Source organism: Hippopotamus amphibius, chromosome 9, assembly GCF_030028045.1.
Source record: "Hippopotamus amphibius kiboko isolate mHipAmp2 chromosome 9, mHipAmp2.hap2, whole genome shotgun sequence".
Classification (NCBI taxonomy): domain Eukaryota; kingdom Metazoa; phylum Chordata; class Mammalia; order Artiodactyla; family Hippopotamidae; genus Hippopotamus; species Hippopotamus amphibius.
Genome location: NC_080194.1, coordinates 82,365,640 through 82,383,481, shown reverse-complemented (window position 1 = coordinate 82,383,481; position 17,842 = coordinate 82,365,640). Strand labels below are relative to the sequence as shown.

Here is a 17,842-nt window from a genome sequence, read left to right as displayed (position 1 = left end):
TCTCTGTGTATCTGCCTTCAAGTCAACTGGACACCTCCTGCCGGCCTCAGCCTTGTGACCTGGAGCCAAGTCACCCGAGTGCCCGGCCCAGCTCCCTGGGCCCTCCCAGGGCCACCGCAGGGCTCTGAGATAAGGAGTGGGGGAGGCCAAGCCTCCCGCGAGGTGCGCCCCAGCCCAGGTTATCCTCTATTCCAGCCCCGCCCCACCTCTCTTTCAACCCACGAAGTAGGTGGCCTTCCGTGGCCCACATCCCTGCTAAGTGAGTGGAGGCTCCTCTTGCCTCCCCCCTCCCCCCACCCGAACTGGAGCCCCCTGCAGCCCAAGCCTTGGTTCCCAGAGTGGGTGCAGCGGTGGGATTTCAGAGGCAATGACACGAGGGTGTGCAGAGAGCTGCTTTCAGGGAGCAGAAGGTGTGAAGGCAGGGTCAGGAGACCCAGATGAGTTCCTTGGCGCAAGAAGGGGGTCACAGCACTTTCCTCTGAGGCCTTGGGTGGCGAGGGGGCGATGAGGTATAAAGTCTGCGAAAGTGCTTCTGATGGGCAGTGGCTGCGCTGATGCTCAAGGCTATAAACACAGCCGCGGGCTGGCTCCCCACAGGTCCCTGCCCGGCCACCGGGCGAGGAGGGCGCAGCCCTGATGGGAGGCAGACCCGCCTCAGTCCTCGTTCCGCTGTGTGACCTAGGGCCTCTGTCCCCTCATCTGGGTATTGGGAATAAGAATTCCAGCCTTTCTGGGTGATTTTTTTTTTTGGCCATGTCACGTGGCTTGTGGGATCTTAGTTCCCCGACCAGAGCTCGAACCCGGGCGCTCGGCAGTGAACGAGCAGATTGCTAACCGCTGGACCACCAGGGAACTCCCCTCTCCGGGTGATTACGAGGGTCACGATGAACACGAGACGGCACCCGGGGAAGCTTCTCGTAAAGCGCGTGGATTGTAAGCTGTGAGGCATTCTCAGGTCGCGTGCAGCGAGCCCACGACCGTCCCCCCCGTGCCCGTGGGCCCAGGAAGCCCCCACACAGCCACTCACAATAGACGTCGACGGTGCGACTGATGTTGGTGCTGCCCAGGGCGTTGGTCACCTCGCAGGAGACGGGCTCTGAGAAGTACGTGTAGTCCACGGGGGTCCGGTACACCTCCCCAGACGCGTCCTTGATGATCTGGCCCCGCTTGGCCCACCTGCAGCACAGGCCCCGGGGCTGGTGTGGACCTCTGGCCGCAAAGACATCCCTCCTGCCTGGGGGGCGCGTCTCTCTGGGAGCCGAACGCATTCATCTCGCAGGAAAAGGAGGCCCGGTGTGGCGCAGGCCCCCGAGGGGTCCCTCAGGGGAAGCCTCCACAGGGGGGTTACTTCCGGGGCTGGGGGAGGGGTGGGGGTGGTGGGCTCTGGTCCGGGGGTCACCAGGCAGTCAGCAGCACTCAACTAGTGGGTTATTCTGGAGGGGGCGGCTTGACTCTTCAGTGGGTCAGCATACCCGACTGGCCGCATGATGGCTAATCCAACCGTCAGTCCCCAGACAGCTTGGCTGTCCTGCTCTGAGCTCTCTCGGGGGTCCTGTTCTGGGCCACACTGGAAAAGGAGGCTGAGAGCATGACCAAAGAGGCCAAGGTCTAATGGTGTGTGCCCACACACGCGTGCACTCCTGCGCGCGCACACACACACACACACACACACACACACACGTGTGCTCGTGCACACACATGAGGGGCTCAGGCAGCTTGATTTCCAGACAAGGCAGGAAGCTGATGGAGGGGTGTTAGCAGTGGTCCCGACTGCCCTCCCTCCCACCTGGCCAGCTCTCTCAGTTCCCCTGTCCTGACTCCTGTCCCCAGGGTGGGGTCCCCTCATGGTGCCCTTCTCTCCCTGAAAGCCCTTTCAGCCTCCCCCCCGGGGAAGCCACTTGCTCTTTTTCCTGCCCAGCCTCTGCCTCCCACCTTGGCTCTGCTCCTCAGAGGTCTGGGCTCCATCAGCCCTGGTTTGACGCAGGGGGAGGCAGAGGGACAGGAGGGGGATGGGAAGACAGTTGTGCTGACTTCTTTCATCGGCCGTTTGGCTGATTGGTGTCTTGGGCCTGGCCCTGGGGCGGTGATCGCTGCATTGGACCTGGGCAGCTTGCTACCTGTGGGGCAGGGCGCCCCAGGGGTCCATGTGCCTGTGTGTATGAGGCTGGGGCTTTCCTTACAGATGCCCAAGGAGAGAGAGTTCAGAGCGTCCTCTGGTTGAATCCTATTGTGGATAAAACTTAAAAAAAAATTACACAGCTTCCAACCAGGCTCTTCGTACTGTAGCGCGGGCCTATTTTGGGATGTATGTCTTTACCAGAGCTGGGGAGGTTCCTTGGCCCCATAGTCGCTACCCTGGGACCATGGCCCCCTGTAACCTCACTCTCCGAGCCTTTCTTGGGGCTGCCCTTCCCTTCACTGGCTCCTGCTGAGCCGGTCCATCCGGCCTGGGAGGCAGCGCTCTCCCGGCATCGCACACAGCACCAGGCTGGCACCGTGAGGTTATTATTGTGAATTAATATTGGGTCATTATTAAGAAGACAATTAATAATAACAATTATAGTTTAACAACAGAGCAAACCATAGCTCCCCGAGAGCTGAAGGGGCTTCCCAACAAACCATTATGAGTTATTCATGAATCATTTCAATCTCTAACTTTAATTTAATGACCAGACTTAATAGTCCGGCATAGCTCCCTCCTGAGGCGGCTCAGTCCCAGACACAAGGTTGGAGGTCAGTGTCCAGCCCCTACTCCAACCCCCTGCTGCAGTGAGGTGTCAGGTGGTGGAATGCTGGGTCCCAGGGGGAGCAGGCAGCTGGCTGGTCTGGGAGGAGGCAGGTGAGCCCCTCCTGTCCTGCCCGGACCCCTGCCCCTGGCTGTCCACAGCCCCAGATGCTGGGGCAGGGGTGGGCTTGGCCCCAGTGAGCAGGCTCTGCTGGGCAGTCCTCTTCCATTATTGGAAATTCCTGGGGAAGAGGGGGCTTTCTCCCCACGTGTCTGGAGCCCCTCACAGTGTAAGAAGGGTGAAAGCCCCACCACGGGGGCCCCGAGGATCTCAGAACTGCCGGGGCTCCCTGAGGCCCAGAGCCCAGAGCTCCAGGCCACGCACGTCTCCTCTTCCCCAGACCAGGCTGGCCTCCCCCTTCACAACAAAGGAAGGGAGACTTCAGAGACCCGGATGGCTGCGCAGCTGCTGCTCTCAGCAACCAGGGCCTGTCGCCACCTTAGAGGTGGAGAGGGAGCAGGAGGAAGTCTTAAACCGTCTTTTCCCAGGGTCATAGGAGGCTGGCAGTGGGGCTGAGCCTTTGGGGGACCCCCCCACGAGACCCCTGCTCACATCCCGCTCAGCCAGTCTTTTTCTTCCCCATCTTTATTCCCCTCCCACACCAAAAAGTCCCTCGTAAGGATCCACAGGACCAAGGGTGAGCCAGGGAGCAAGTCCCACCCTCTCCCGTCTCCCCTTTCCCATCTCCTCTCCCATCTCCTCTCCTCCTGTTCTTCGGCTTCGCGTCCTCCTCCTCTTTCCTCCTGTCCCTTCACCCTCCCACCACCCACCTACTCCCCTGCCACTACCGCTGCTGTCACCGCAGCTCCCAGCCCCTTGGAACAGGCGTCAGAGTAGGCCTTTCCCAATCAATGTCTAATTTGGCCTGAGCAAATATAAGAGGATTAATTATTTATATCACACAATCAGGAGGCGGGCGTGTCACGGCTGACAGGCTGTCCTCAATAGCCCCGCCTTTCACATGGTGCGGTGTGTCCTGCCCTGTTACCTGCCAGGTGGGGGGGGGGGGGGACTGCCGGTGGGGTGGCCCTCTCCCTCCGCCCACAGCCTCAGAGGGGAGCAGAGAGGTAGGCGGAGATGCCCTTCAGGGGTGCGTGGGCCTGTTCTGCTGACCCCGGGCCGCTGGTCCAGCGGGGCAGCCGAAGTGACTGCTGAGTCCAGCTGGATGGGCTACCCTGCTCACCGGGGGCCCCCTTCTGGGTGCTGGGGTGGATGAGGACATATCTCCAATTTCCAAGACTGCAGACTCTTAGCAGAACAGGAGGAAGCAATCAAGACCAAAGGAACTTAAGAAACAAAGACCCCTTCGTCTCATCAAAGTCAGCTGGAAAAACCCATGTGCTCGTGTGCCAAGATGTGCTCAAGGCTTTTCCTCTTGGATCCCAACACCACATCTGGAAGGACCATCTGCTGACTGGGTGAGCCCTTCCTGAGGCCAGGGGCTGAGCCGGTGGGGGCGGGCACAGACGCCTACCTCCTCTCACCACGGTCCCTACACCTCCTTCCTCCGGGCCACCCCGGCTCCCCCACATTTTCCTGGAGGCCAGAAGGGCTTCCCGAGATCCCCTGGAGTCCTGGAGGGAGCCTTATCGGCACTGAAGCATTTTGGGGGCCTTGGGTAATCGGAGGGCCAGGAGGGAAGGTGATGAGAACAGGTTCACATCTGCAGGGGGCCCACCTGCCCCTCCGGCTCCTCCTCTGTGTGTGATAGGCTGACCTGGGCTCTGAGCTGCAGGGAAGGATGGGGATGGAGGCAAACCATAGGTACCCAGAGCCTGGGGAAGTCTGTGCATCCTGTGTTTGCTTATTCACTCATTAGCTTTTTAATCTGGAAACTAAATATAACTTTGTAGTTATAGAAAAGTCACAAGAATGGCCCAAGTAAGCGCCAGATTCCCTTCCCTTAGATCCACTAGTTGTTAATATCTTGCCACATTTGCTTTCTGGTGATTTCTCCATATGTAGATTTATACCTTATTATTGTTAATGATGTGAGGGTGAATGTGGGTGTGTCTCCCCGGGGAGGGGTGTCAGTGGGAGAGAAGGGCTGCCCAGGGAAACTGGCATTAGAGCTCTTTTCTGGGCACGTGGTGCCTGGTGTTTAGGGCTTATGAGCAGAGAGCAGACGGAGAGAGAAGTCCACTTGTGGATGGAGCCCAGGACTCACAGGTGCAGGGCGGAAGCCCAGAGAAAAACAGAGACACTTTCGGTGTTTCCTTCTGCATCTTTGTCTCTTGTCCCAGCCAAACCAGACCTGCCATCTGGACCTACAGGGCTGCAGGACTCCAGGGAGCCTAGAGGTCGTCTGACTTTTCTCCTGCCTCTAGTCTGGTGAATGGTTAAATCGGCAGGATAGATGAGTTTTCATCCTATTTAAAAATATCTTCAAGGATAAAGGCTCTGTGCCTTTCCTGGGTTTCTGGTTCCAGCATTAATTATCTGCACTGCAGGGAGAACTGCCTATGTCCAGCCTGAATCTCTGGCTGCCTTTTTGGCCCATTTCCTCATGTTCTGCCCTCTGGGGCCACACTGCCTCTCATCTCCCCTGTTGTCCACCCCTACCGGCAGGCTTGTTTCCTAGTCTGGAACCATCAGCATCCCTGGCACTGGCTGATGCTGGGCTTCATAGCCCATCTGATGGCAGAGGCGACACTAGACTCCTCCATCAGGTCTAGGCTGGGGGAAGGGATGGGGCAGAGTGAGGGTCGTGGTGAGTTGTACAGATACCTCAAGGAGGAAAGTGTCTGAGTCTGCTCTGGAGCGCCTCTGAGGCCTCAGACTCTGTGTCTGGAAGTCTTTTGTGGTGATGGTGCCCAGGGAAGAAGGGTGCCCAGAGGGGCTGCCCTACATGTTTCCAGAGCCCGAGTACCTGCCACACACGTGCTCCACGCTGAGAGCCGTAAGTGACTAAAGTGCAGTTCCCACCTTCAAGAAGCTCAGTCAACAGGGAAAGATAGACATATAAAAAACAGTGATTTCAATTTTCTTGAATTTACTGAGGCTTGATTTGTGACCCAAGATGTGATCTCCCCTGGAAAATGTTCTGTGTGCACTTGAGAAGAAAGTGTATTCTGTAGTTTTTGAATGGAATGTCCTATAAATATCAATTAAGTCAAGATGGTCTAATGTGTCATTTAAAGCTTGTCTGTCGTTCTTTATTTTCTGTATGGATGATCTCTCCATTGATGTAAGTGGGGTGTTAAAGTCTCCTACTATTACTGTGTTACTGTCGATTTCCCCTTTTATGGCTGTTAGCATTTGCCCTATGTATTGAGGTGCTCCTATATTGGGTGCATAGAAAAATGAAATCATATCAAGCATCTTCTCTGACCACAATGCCATGAGACTAGATATCAATTACAGAAAAAAAACTATAAAAAATACAACCACATGGAGGCTAAACAATACGCTATTAAACAACCAAGAAATCACTAAAGAAATCAAAGAGGAAATCAAAAAATATCTCGAAACAAATGACAATGAAAACACAACAACCCAAAACTTATGGGATGCAGCAAAAGCAGTTCTAAGAGGGAAGTTTATAGCAATACAGTCTACCTCAAGAAAGAAGAAAAATATCAAATAAACAACCTAACCTTACACCTAAAACAATTAGAGAAAGAACAAAAAAACCCCCAAAGTGAGCAGAAGGAAAGAAATCATAAAGATCAGATTAGAGATAAATGAAAAAGAAATGAAGGAAACAATATCAAAGATCAATGAAACTAAAAGTTGGTTCTTTGAGAAGATAAACAAAACTGATAAACCATTAGCCAGACTCATCAGGAAAAAAAGGGAGAGGACGCAAATCAACAGAATTAGAAATGAAAAAGGAGAAGTAACAACTGACACTGCAGAAATACAAAAGATCATGAGAGACTACTACAAGCAACTATATGCCAACAAATTGGATAACCTGGAAGAAATGGATAAATTCTTAGAAAAATATAATCTTCCAAGACTGAACCAGGAAGAAATAGAAACTATGAACAGACCAATCACAAGTATGGAAATTGAGACTCTGATTAAAAATCTCCCAACAAACAAAAGCCCAGGGCCAGATGGCTTCACAGGAGAATTCTATTAAACATTTAGAGAGGAGCTAACACCTATCCTTCTCAAACTCTTCCAAAATATAGCAGAAGGAGGAACACTCCCAAACTCATTCTACGAGGCCACCATCACCCTGATTCCAAAACAAGGCAAAGATATCACAAAAAAAAGAAAATTACAGACCAATATCACTGATGAATATAGATGCAATAATCCTCAACAAAATACTAGCTAACATCTGGAGAACATCTCTTGACCTTCAGTATCTCTGTTGATGTTTCTTACGGAATCTGTATTGCTCCTTGCCATTTCCAAATGCATCATTTGCTTCCTGGTCTTCTTCCCTTAACCTACCATGCCCTTAAAAACATCCTCAGGCCATCATCTTATTTCCTCCTCATTTATCTCCTATTTTATTAAATGCACGGCCTCTTCTATTTCTGTGAAAATAAATGCCATTTAATATTTAAAAAAAAAATACTAGCTAACAGAATCCAACAGTACATTAAAAGATCACACACCATGATCAAGTGGGGTTTATCCCTAGGATGCAAGGATTCTTCAATATATGCAAATCAATCAATGTGATACATCATATTAACAAATTGAAGGATAAAAACCATATGATAATTTCAATAGATGTGAGAAAAGCTTTTGACAAAATTCAACATCCATTTATGATAAAAACTCTCCAGAAAATGGGCATAGAAGGAAATTACCTCAACATAATAAAAGCCATATACGAGAAACCAAAAGCCAACATCGTTCTAAATGGTGAAAAACTGAAAGAGTTCCCTCTAAGAACAGGAACAAGACAAGGGTGTCCACTCTCACCATTATTATTCAACATAGTTTTGGAAGTTTTAGCCACAGCAATCAGAGAAGAAAACAAAATAAAAGGACTCCAAATTGGAAAAGAAGAAGTAAAATTGTCACTCTTTGCAGACATGATATTATACATAGAAAACCCTAAAGACTTTACCAGAAAACTGCTAGCACTAATTGATGAATTTAGTAAAGTAGCAGGATGCAAAATTAATGCACAGAAATCTCTTGCATTCCTATACACTGACAATGAAAAAGCAGAAAGAGAAATTAAGGAAACTCTCCCATTTACCACTGCAACTAAAAGAATAAAATACCTAGGAATAAACCTGCCTAAGGAGGCAAAAGACCTGTATACAGAAAACTATAAGACACTAATGAAAGAAATCAAAGATGATACAAACAGATGGAGAGACATACCATGTTCTTGGATTGGAAGAATCAACATTGTGAAAATGACTGTACTACCCAAAGCAATTTATAGATTCAATGCAATCCCGATCAAATTACCAATGGCATTTTTCACAGAACTAGAACAAGAAATCTTACGATTTGTATGGAAACGCAAAAGACCCCGAATAGCCAAAGCAATCTTGAGAAGGAAAGATGGAGTTGGTGGAATCAGGCTTCCTGACTTCAAACTATACTACAAGGTCACAGTGATCAAGACAGTATGGTACTGGCCCAAAAATAGAAAGGAAGATCAATGGAACAGAACAGAGAACTCAGAGGTAAACCCAAGTACATGTGGGCAGCTTATCTTTGACAAAAGAGGCAAGAATATACAATGGAAAAAAGACAGCCTCTTCAATAAATGGTGCTGGGAAAATTGGACAGCAACATGTAAAAGAATGATATTAGTACACTTCCTAACACCACACAGAAAAATAAACTCCAAATGGATTAAAGACCTAAATGTAAGGCCAGACACTATAAAACTCCTAGAGGAAAACATAGGCAGAACACTCTATGACATCCATCAAAGCAAGATCCTTTTTGACCCACCTCCTAGAATCATGGAAATAAAATCAAGAATAAACAAATGGGACCTAATGACACTTAAAAGCTTTTGCACAGCAAAAGAAACGATAAACAAGACACGAAGACAACCCTCAGAATGGGAGAAAATACTTGCCAACGAAGCAATGGACAAAGGATTAATCTCCAAAGTATACAAGCAGCTCATGCAGCTTAGTACCAAAAAAGCAAATAACCCACTCCACAAATGGGCAGAAGACCTAAATAGACATTTCTCCAAAGAAGACATACAGATGGCCAACAAACACATGAAAAGATGCTCAACATCACTAATCATCAGAGAAATGCAAGTCAAAGCCACAGTGAGGTATCACCTCACACCAGTCAGAATGGCCATCATCAAAAAATCTAGAAACAATAAATGTTGGAGAGGGGTGGAGAAAAGGGAACTCTCTTGCACTGTTGGTGGGAATGTAAGTTGGTACAGCTGCTATGGAAAACAGTTTGGAGGTTCCTTAAAAAACTAAAAATAGAACTACCATATGACCCAGTAATCCCATTTACTGGGCATATATTCAGAGAAAATCATAATCCAAAAAGAAACATGTACCATAATGTTCATTGCAGCACTATTTACAATAGCCAGGACATGGAAGCAACCTAAATGCCCATCAACAGATGAATGGATAAGGAAGATGTGGCACATATATACAATGGAATATTACTCAGCCATAAAAAGGAATGAAATGGAGCTATATGTAATGAGGTGGATAGAGCTAGAGTCTGTCATACAGAGTGAAGTGAGCCAGAAAGAGAAAAACAAATAGTGTATGCTAACTCATATATATGGAATCTTAAAAAAAAAATGGTACTGATGAATCCAGTGACAGGGCAAGAATAAGGATGCAGATGCAGAGAATGGACTGGAGGACACGGGGTTGGGGGGGGGGGCGAGGGGCAAAGGGGAAGCTGGGACGAAGTGAGAGAGTAGCATAGACATATATACACTACCAACTGTAAAATAGATAGCTAGTGGGAAGTTGCTGTACAACAAAGGGAGATCAACTCGATGATGGGTGATGCCTTAGAAGGCCAGGACAGGGAGGGTGGGAAGGAGTCACGGGAGGGAGGGGATATGGGGATATATGTATAAATACAGCTGATTCACTTTGGTGTGCCTCAAAAGCTGGTACAAGAGTGCAAAGCAATTATGTTCCAATAAAGAGCTTTAAAAAAAAAACAAAAAACAGTGATGCTTTTATCAGTGCAGTGAGCAAGGGCTGCAAGGGGCTCCACCCTACCAGACGAAGGGTTTGTGAGCACAGGACTAGACTCCAGATGCTGATTGATCATACTGATTCTCCTGGTTGTTTTAGCTTTTTTTCCCTGAGACTTTTTCCCTCTTTTCAGAAATAAGGGCTAAATAAGCTGTTCAGACAGGAGTGAAATCTTCTGCCTCAGAGGAGGAGAGTGTGTGTTCATGAAGAAAAGGAGAAGTCCACCTGTCCAGGGGTGCACAGGTTTGCTGGGGACACGCACAGTGGACCAAGCATGGTGCTGGATGCCCAGGATCACAGGTGACACCCCCGTGACAGGCAGGGATATGGAGGGGGCCCGGGGCTGGGTCTCGCCAGCAGGGGCTCTTACCTGTACTGGGTGACGGCGGGGTTGGCCTTTGCAGAGCAGTGAAACGTGACCACATTGTCCTCTAGCACTGGCTGTGGCTCCACCGACAGGTTGACCAGAGGGGGATCTGCAGAGAGAAGAGGTGCCCTTGCAGACGGGGTCGGGGGCTGCGTGCACGGTTTGGGGAATGAATCCCAGGGGATCATGAGGGGTAAAAGCCAGGGATTCTACCACCCGGGACCCTCAGAGCAGCCACTCCCCTGGTGGTCCCGAGAAAGTTGGGGGCCTCGGCAGGGGGCTCCCTCCCTTGTTGGCAGTGCCTGATTCAGGCTGTCCTGGCAGTGGGCTCAGGGCTCCCACTGTGGATTCAAGGCTGATGTTTAAATGAACAGCCAGCCCAGAAGCAGGGCTGCCTGGGGCCCAGGAGCATGCCGCCCACCTTCCAGCTTTGGTAGAACAAACCACTGCAGAAAGGAGAGGTGGGAAGAGGGGGTGCGGGGGGGGGGGCAAGAGGGGATGTGGACTCTAAGGCCCTTTAAATACAAACTTTCTGTCTCTGAAATGTCTGTTTTGTGTCTCTTTGTGTGAAGGTTCTGGTGCATCTGTTACCTTGAAAGTGGCATTTACAGCCTTTCATCAGCCTAATCATCTCTGCTGAGTCCTGACTGGTGTGACCCAGCCCTCTGCTCCCCAGGCTAGGCTCTTCTTTCTCACTCAACATGACGAGAAGCACAGCTCTGAAGCGCAGAATGATCGGAGGTGGAGGAGACAGGAAGTCAGAGAGACGGGGAGAGACGGGGAGACACAGAGGCACACAGAGATCCGTGCAGAAGGGATGTGGGGGCAGGCAGAGAGATGCCTACATAGGAGAGGCATGGAGATGGGGGGGAGGGGGAAAGAGACAGACAGACACACACACACACACACACACATACACACAGAAAAGTGCAGAGGCAGAATGAGAAAAAGAAAGAGCAACACCGAGAAGCAGAGAGCAGAGATGGACAGGCTCAGAGAGAGACTGACGTGTACACAGAGACACACAATCAGACAAACATTTTAGACTTAAGGAAAAAAAGACCAAGGGAGCCTAAGCAGATGGAGACAGAAAATGATAGGGTGCCGGGGAAAAAGATCAAACAAAATAATGAGAAACAGAGAAAAGACATAGGGAGAAGCAGACACAGAGTGACGTAGAGATGGAAACAGAGGGGACGGGATCTACCGCAGAGATCAGAGGTGGGGAATCGGCCCAGGGAGAGGCCCTGAGGCGGCCTGGCCCTCCGGAGCTCTGGGCAAGCTGACTTGGGACCTGCTCTAAAAGCCAGGCATCCTTGTGCTTTGGGCACGTGCCCAGGCCTCAGCACCCCAGGCGTGTACGCTCTGGGGGATGGGAGATGACAGCTGGTGCCCATCCTTCTTCCTTGTTGGGGCCTGGAGGTCTGGCTGGAGTTCAGCCCTAGGCTGAGTGAAGAGGGCAACTTGGTCCCTGCGTCGTAGCCAGGCCCCGGGGCCACATCTTCTGGCCCGACCTCACCAATAAACACAGCAATGGGCTGGGAGGGCGTGAGGACTTTCCAGGGCTTCAGCCCATTTTAAGAAAGAGAAGTAAGGGAGCTGGTTTCTCAGAGACCATGAAGAAGATGCTGACCCTTCTGCATGCATGTGAAGGGCACCACTGGGGGAGCAAGACTCCAGCAAGGCCCAGCTCCTGGTTGAGACGACAGGGGCATCCCTGCGCCCCTCAGAGAATCGTCCGTGCATCCACCCAGCCGTGGATGGAGGCTTTCCCACACTGGCATTGGGACTGTTTGGCCACTTGACCTCCCTGTGCCCTGCTGGTGCTCAAGCTGCCAGTGCTTGGGTGCCGGGCCCGGGGAGATGACCCACAGGGGCTGTGCTGGGGTCCACAGACAGCTTGTTAAGACACGGGGGAGAACGCTGGTGCCTGAGCAGCAGGCGGTCGGCTGAGCTGGGGCTGTTCTCCCCACACTATCCCCTAGCTCCCGATGGGACCACGACCCTGGGAGCATCTGCTACTGGAACAGCCGGCTTGCCTACCTTTTCCTGGAGAGTTAATTACTGGAGAAGCGTCAGGTGCTTCAGTGATCTCAATCTTGGTTAACTCCAGTGGTCCCAAAGGTGCAGGGCCAGAGCTTGCTGTGAGAGCTCTCCCCACACCTCCCAGGAGAGCTATGCCCCCAGAGCCCTGCAGCCTCTCCCCGGCTGCTGCCTGTCACCCCAGTGCCGACCCACGCAGCCGAGGACCACCAGCTTCCAGGGCTAGTTCAACAGCCTCTAGAAACCCACCACGGAACTTGCAGAGCAGTTCCCAGAGGCCCACCCCACCTGGGTGTCCTTTATAAAGTGATGAGGCCTCGGGGGCAGGGAGATGGGGCACACACCTGATAGAGGACCCTCGGGCTGCCTGCTCCCCTCTTGCACCACAACGCTGCCCTTCTCAGTTTATCCTGTGGGCCCCACTCTCCTGCAGCTTCCCCATCTCTTCTTGGTACCCAGGAGAACAGGGCTCTGGGAAGCTTCCACACTTGCCGGTCCCATCTGTGCCTCCACCCCAGGACCAGAGATGCCCGTGCCCCTCTCTCCAACTCTCTCCTCTGCATGTGAAGGATGTGAATTTTCAGGAGTCTACCAGGCTCCAGAGGTATAAAGAGTTTATGTCATATCCAACTATTAAACATGATTTTAATCCCATTCGTAATGTTGGCTGCATAACTTGCAGGGGGGCAGCTTTGATGTAGCTGGTGGAACTGAGATCACAGTGAACAGATGTTACAGCTGAGAGTCTGTTAGTGTTTCCATCAGCAACATGCATCCGTGTGTGTGTGTGTGTGTGTGTGTGTGTGTGTGTGTGTGTTCAGGGGAAGTATTACATCGAGGAGGGGGTGAGAAAGAGAGAAACTCCATGACTCAGTGATTTTATAGCACCTCTATTTGAAACTTGGCAGCTGGATGCAGAGTCCAGATGTAGCGAGACTTTGGGGGTGTTAAGCTTTCTCTCCCATTACTCAATCTGGGGGCTTTGTCTTCCGTTGGGTAACATCTAAAGACCAAGGGAAACAAACAACAAATGTGTTTTTGCTGAGTTTGGATGCTTCTCGGTTGACTGAGAAAATGAGCAGGTTTGCAGAGGCAGCTCTGATCCAGCCTGTGGTGTCCACAGTGAACAGCTGGACGCTTACTGAATGAACAAAGGGAAAAATGGGGGTGGGGGAGAGCGGGAGGGAGGGGGTGGCGAGAGCGTGCTCTTTTGCTCGGCAGGCCCATGCAGACACCTTCAGGAGAGGGGATGAATGGATACAGACCTCTCCCTGTTGGGGCTGGGGGCATCAGGGAGGGGCAGATGCACCCCCGCGACTGTGCACAGTAACGGCAGCTGACAGGTGCCAGGCGCGGAGCTGGGGTCGCCACCCGAGTGATTTAACCTAATCCTCCCAGCCAGTGTATGAGCCAAGCACTGTTACCTCCAGGTATAGATGAGGAAACCGAGGCACAAGGAGGTTAAGTAACCAGCCCTGCATCATTCACTAAGTGGCAGAGCTAGAATTCAAACCAGGAAGGGTGCTGTGGCTTCAGCCATGACCCTGGATGGCCTCGGACGGGGCTCATCTTGGAACCAGGCACCTGGTTTCTCGGCCTCACCCTGACCTCATTCCCGATACCTCCCTCCTCGGGTGGCTGAGTCGTCCCTGGAAAGAAAGCCAGCAAAGCCCAGAGACCTGGCAAGGCCAACGTCCTCCTTCAGTGCAGACTGTCATCTGTGTGCCCTGGTAAATCCATCATCTCATTAGAGTGCATTTAGAGGAGCGTGTTTTAGTAGTCGGTGGGCTGTTGTCATGATGATGACTCGTTGACAGAAGAGGTTCTGCTGTGTGATGGATAACGGACGTCTCCCGAGTCTCTTCTGCCAGGGCCCAGGAGCCGACCAGGTGGTTTCTTTTGTGGGGGTCTCTGTGGCTGGCACAGGCCTCCTGACCAGCTGGGGGGTCGGTGGGGGAAGGAGGAGGGGCTGCACAGTGGCCAAGGCTGGCAGCCTGGTGTAGGAAGCTTGGATGTCTGGGTCTCCCACCCTCATTCCTCCCAGATTTGGCTTGTGTCTGGAGAGAGTTCTGATTCACGGTCAATCCCAGGGCAAGAAGAAACCCTGGATGCCATTCGATCAAATCAGAGAAGGAACTGGCATCTCTGGGGTGAGGTGACAAGCTTAGACCTGCACAGCTCATAGGAGCTGGAGCCTTTCAGGACGGTGGACCACCCCATCCCCCAGCATCTTGCTTCTCCATAGCTGGGCCTGCTGCTCCACGCAACGCCTGCTGCACAGAAGAAGCAGGTGGGTGTGGAGAACTAGGGCTTGAACTGGGGCTGGGGAGGAAGGCATCACTCTCAGGGTGACCCTGAACTTAAACGACCTTAACAGCGAGCGCCTGTCTCCCATCACCCTGGCCCTGGGCCTGGCCAGAGCCCTCTGCTTGGTGTGGCTGTGCGTGGGGGGTTGTCAACAGCTAGTGAAAACGTCAAATACGAAATCTTCTCCGAGGCCTCAGCTGTTGTGTCTGGGTGTCCACAGCGAGCCCATCTGAGGGTTTTAACAAGTTCTTCCACCCCCGGGAACCTAAATGGTGCCTTCCAGGATTCCAGACACCAAGGGAGGTCTGCTCTCTGGCTCCCAAGATGGGCTCTGGAAGCCCTAGGACGTGGCCCCTGCAGACCCCAGATTCTTGGAGAGCCACATAGAACGCAGAATCCAGAGCCTTAGGTGAGCCAGGGCTGTTGGGAGATGTTCCTATATGCATTTGATTTAAAATAAGCCAAATGACAAGGAGGAAACGAATGCCAGCCTGCAGCTCTGGCCTGTCCTTCACAGCCCCTGACCAAAGCCACCAGCTCACGATGGCTCCGTGGCAGGGAGGGGCACTTAAGAGAAGAAAAGTTGACTTCCGAGGGCTGACACTTGCAACCTAAGCAAGTGCAGTATGGAGAGTAAGGCACCTGGCTCCCGTGTTGAGCTCATCTTTGTTCCGGGGGGGCCGACAGGTACATTAGAGACATTTGAGACCTTCAGGAGTCTCCTTTGAGGCTCTGGGAAAGCTATGCTGGGGAGCTTTAAAGCATTGCTGTTCACGTGAATCGTCATCACTGACCCCGGCTGAGAGCTCCTGGCATGGACGCGTAGAAGAGGAGTTCCCAGCATGGCCTCCGGAGAGCTGGCTGCCCACCTCTGAAACCTGTGTGGCTTGGGGGGCCTCGGTTTCCCCTTATAGGGACCACAGTCGTACACGCTCGGAACGGTTGTTGGAAAGATTAAATAAGATAATACGGGCAAAGTATGAGCTGACCTAGTGGTGAGTCCTCTCCCTCTTCTCTCCTTGACCGACCCTTCCAGGACAGGGCCTGGAGCCCTGGGTGTCCCTCTGCTCCCAGAACCTCTGCTCTGGCTTCCTCTCCAAGGGGGAGTGGGGGCCACCTGGCTGGGCCGGCAGGGCGGGGGCTGACCACCCTGTCTGTCGGTGTGGAAGGTCTACCTTATACAGGCGTGGAAATCTGGCTTCAACACGTTTGTAAAGGACCCTCACTGGTGATGGTTTTGTTTTCTTTTTTTTTTTTGCTGCACCATGTGGCATGCAGAATCTTAGTTTTCTGATCCCTGCAGTGGAAGTGCGGAGTCTTAACCACTGGACCACCAGGGAAGTCCCTGGGAATGTTTTTAAGAAGCTTGTCACCCTCCCCTGTGACAGTAAGAAGGACACGATGGTCCTTTGACTGCCCATACAAACCCGCTAGTCCCTGGGGTTGACCGATCCAGTCCTGCCTCCTGCCATCCTGCAGGGGTGTGGCTCTGGCCTGGCTCCTCCCCCTACCCGTGCTCCGGGCAGTGGGTGCCGGGTGGTCCCTGCCCTGGGTTGGGTCCGGACTCACGCTGGATGTCGATGGTGACCGAGGTCTCCTTGCCTCCAGGGATGGCTTTGTTGGTGGCTCGGCACACGATGCTCTGCCCGTTCTCCACGTCGCCGGGGGAGATGAAGAGCGTGCTGACGATGCTCTCACGCTTGCCGTCCCGGAGCAGCGTCTGCGGAGGGGAGAGAAGGTCCCAAATCACGCGTCACTCGGACGCGGCTGGGACGGCCTGGGCAGGTGTGGGAGGAGGCGCTCCAGTCTCAGAGAGGAGGAGGCAGCTCTGCGGACGGAGGTGGGTCAGCTCAGGACACCCAGGGACGCCCGTCTCCACCCAGAGCCTCCGGTTACCCTTGACTCCCTGGCCTGGCTGAGCGCTGGGCTACGGGAGGAAAAAGGAACTAGAGTTTTCCATCATGTGTGAAAATCAGCCTGGACTTGCCCATCCCGACACGTAAAAGAAACCAGGCTGGGGGCTTCCTAGGTGGCGCAGTGGTTAAGAATCCGCCTGCCAATGCAGACGTCACGGGTTCGATCCCAGCTCCAGGAAGATCCCACATGCCACGGAGCAACTAAGCCCGTGTGCCAAAAAAAAAAAAAAAAAAAAAAGAAACCAGGCTGGGCCTGATGGAAACCGGGCTGCAGGTGCTATGTAGAAGTGAACGTCACTATTCTGTCTCTGGTCTGGGGGTGTCTCTGGGTCTGTAGGAAGTGCTGAGATGGGGGCTAGAGCCAGGTGCTGTGGCCCTTGGGACACAAGGCAGGCTGTAGAAGGGGGTGCACTTTGGGGGTGAGAGTGAGAGCAGGGCTGGGGTGTGGATGTGGGCAGAATCAATGCACACTGACCATTTCATTACTTTATCTGTATAAATAAACCCTTTCAACTTTTCAACCATTTCACTTCCTGACCTCACTAGAGCTCGGACCAAGCCACAGACAGGACAAGAGAGGCTACGGAGCTGGATCAAACTCACTACAAGTTGGTGCTGACATAAGCGGGAGGTCCTGGAGTGGGCTGAATAGTAACCACCCCCCGCCCCCATTCATGTCCTCCCAGAACCTCCGAATGTGACCTTATTTGGAAATAGGGTCTTCACAACTTAGTTAAGTAACTAGCAATTAGTTAAGGATCTTAGGACAAGATCATACTGGGTACAGAGTGGACCCTACATCCAATGGCTGGTGTCCTTGTAAGAGGAAAAAATACAGGGAGACACAAGGAAGGGGGCCATGGGAAGAGGGAGGCAGAGGCTGGACTGATGCTGCCACAAGCCAAGGAAAGCCAGGAGCCCCCAGGAACTGGAAGAGGCAAGAAGATTCTCCCTGGGGGCTTGAGGAAGCACAGCCCTACCCACACCTTGATTTCAGACTTCTTGCCTCTACAAGCGTGAGACAATACATTTGGGTTATTTGAAGAGCCAAGCTGTGGTACTTGGTGCTAGAGACTCACGCAGGCCTAGAGGTCTCCTGCCTTCCCCGTGACCACGAGGTCACTGCTTGCAGCAGCTGTTCCCCATCACTGCTGCTACGCCCTCCCTCCACCAAGCCCCTTTCAGCTGCTTCCCCATCAGGGCCCTGCACCCTGAGCTCCCTGGTGGCCCCCGAAAGTGGGTGTGTGCTGGGGAGGTGCAGTGGGCAGGAGGGCCACTTCAGGGGGGCAA

General features: G+C 52.4%; 1 protein-coding gene across 1 annotated transcript in view; it reads right to left on the bottom strand.

Moving 5' to 3' along the window:
• KIRREL3 (kirre like nephrin family adhesion molecule 3) overlaps window positions 1-17,842 on the bottom strand; it is a 548,370-nt gene that overhangs the window by 14,855 nt on the left and 515,673 nt on the right. Inside the window, exons 6-8 of the mRNA XM_057750383.1 lie at window positions 16,206-16,356; window positions 10,290-10,395; window positions 1,028-1,176 (exon numbers count right to left, since the gene is read on the bottom strand). Coding sequence (XP_057606366.1) covers window positions 1,028-1,176; window positions 10,290-10,395; window positions 16,206-16,356 — 406 coding nt within the window. The remainder of the gene's footprint in view (window positions 1-1,027; window positions 1,177-10,289; window positions 10,396-16,205; window positions 16,357-17,842) is intronic.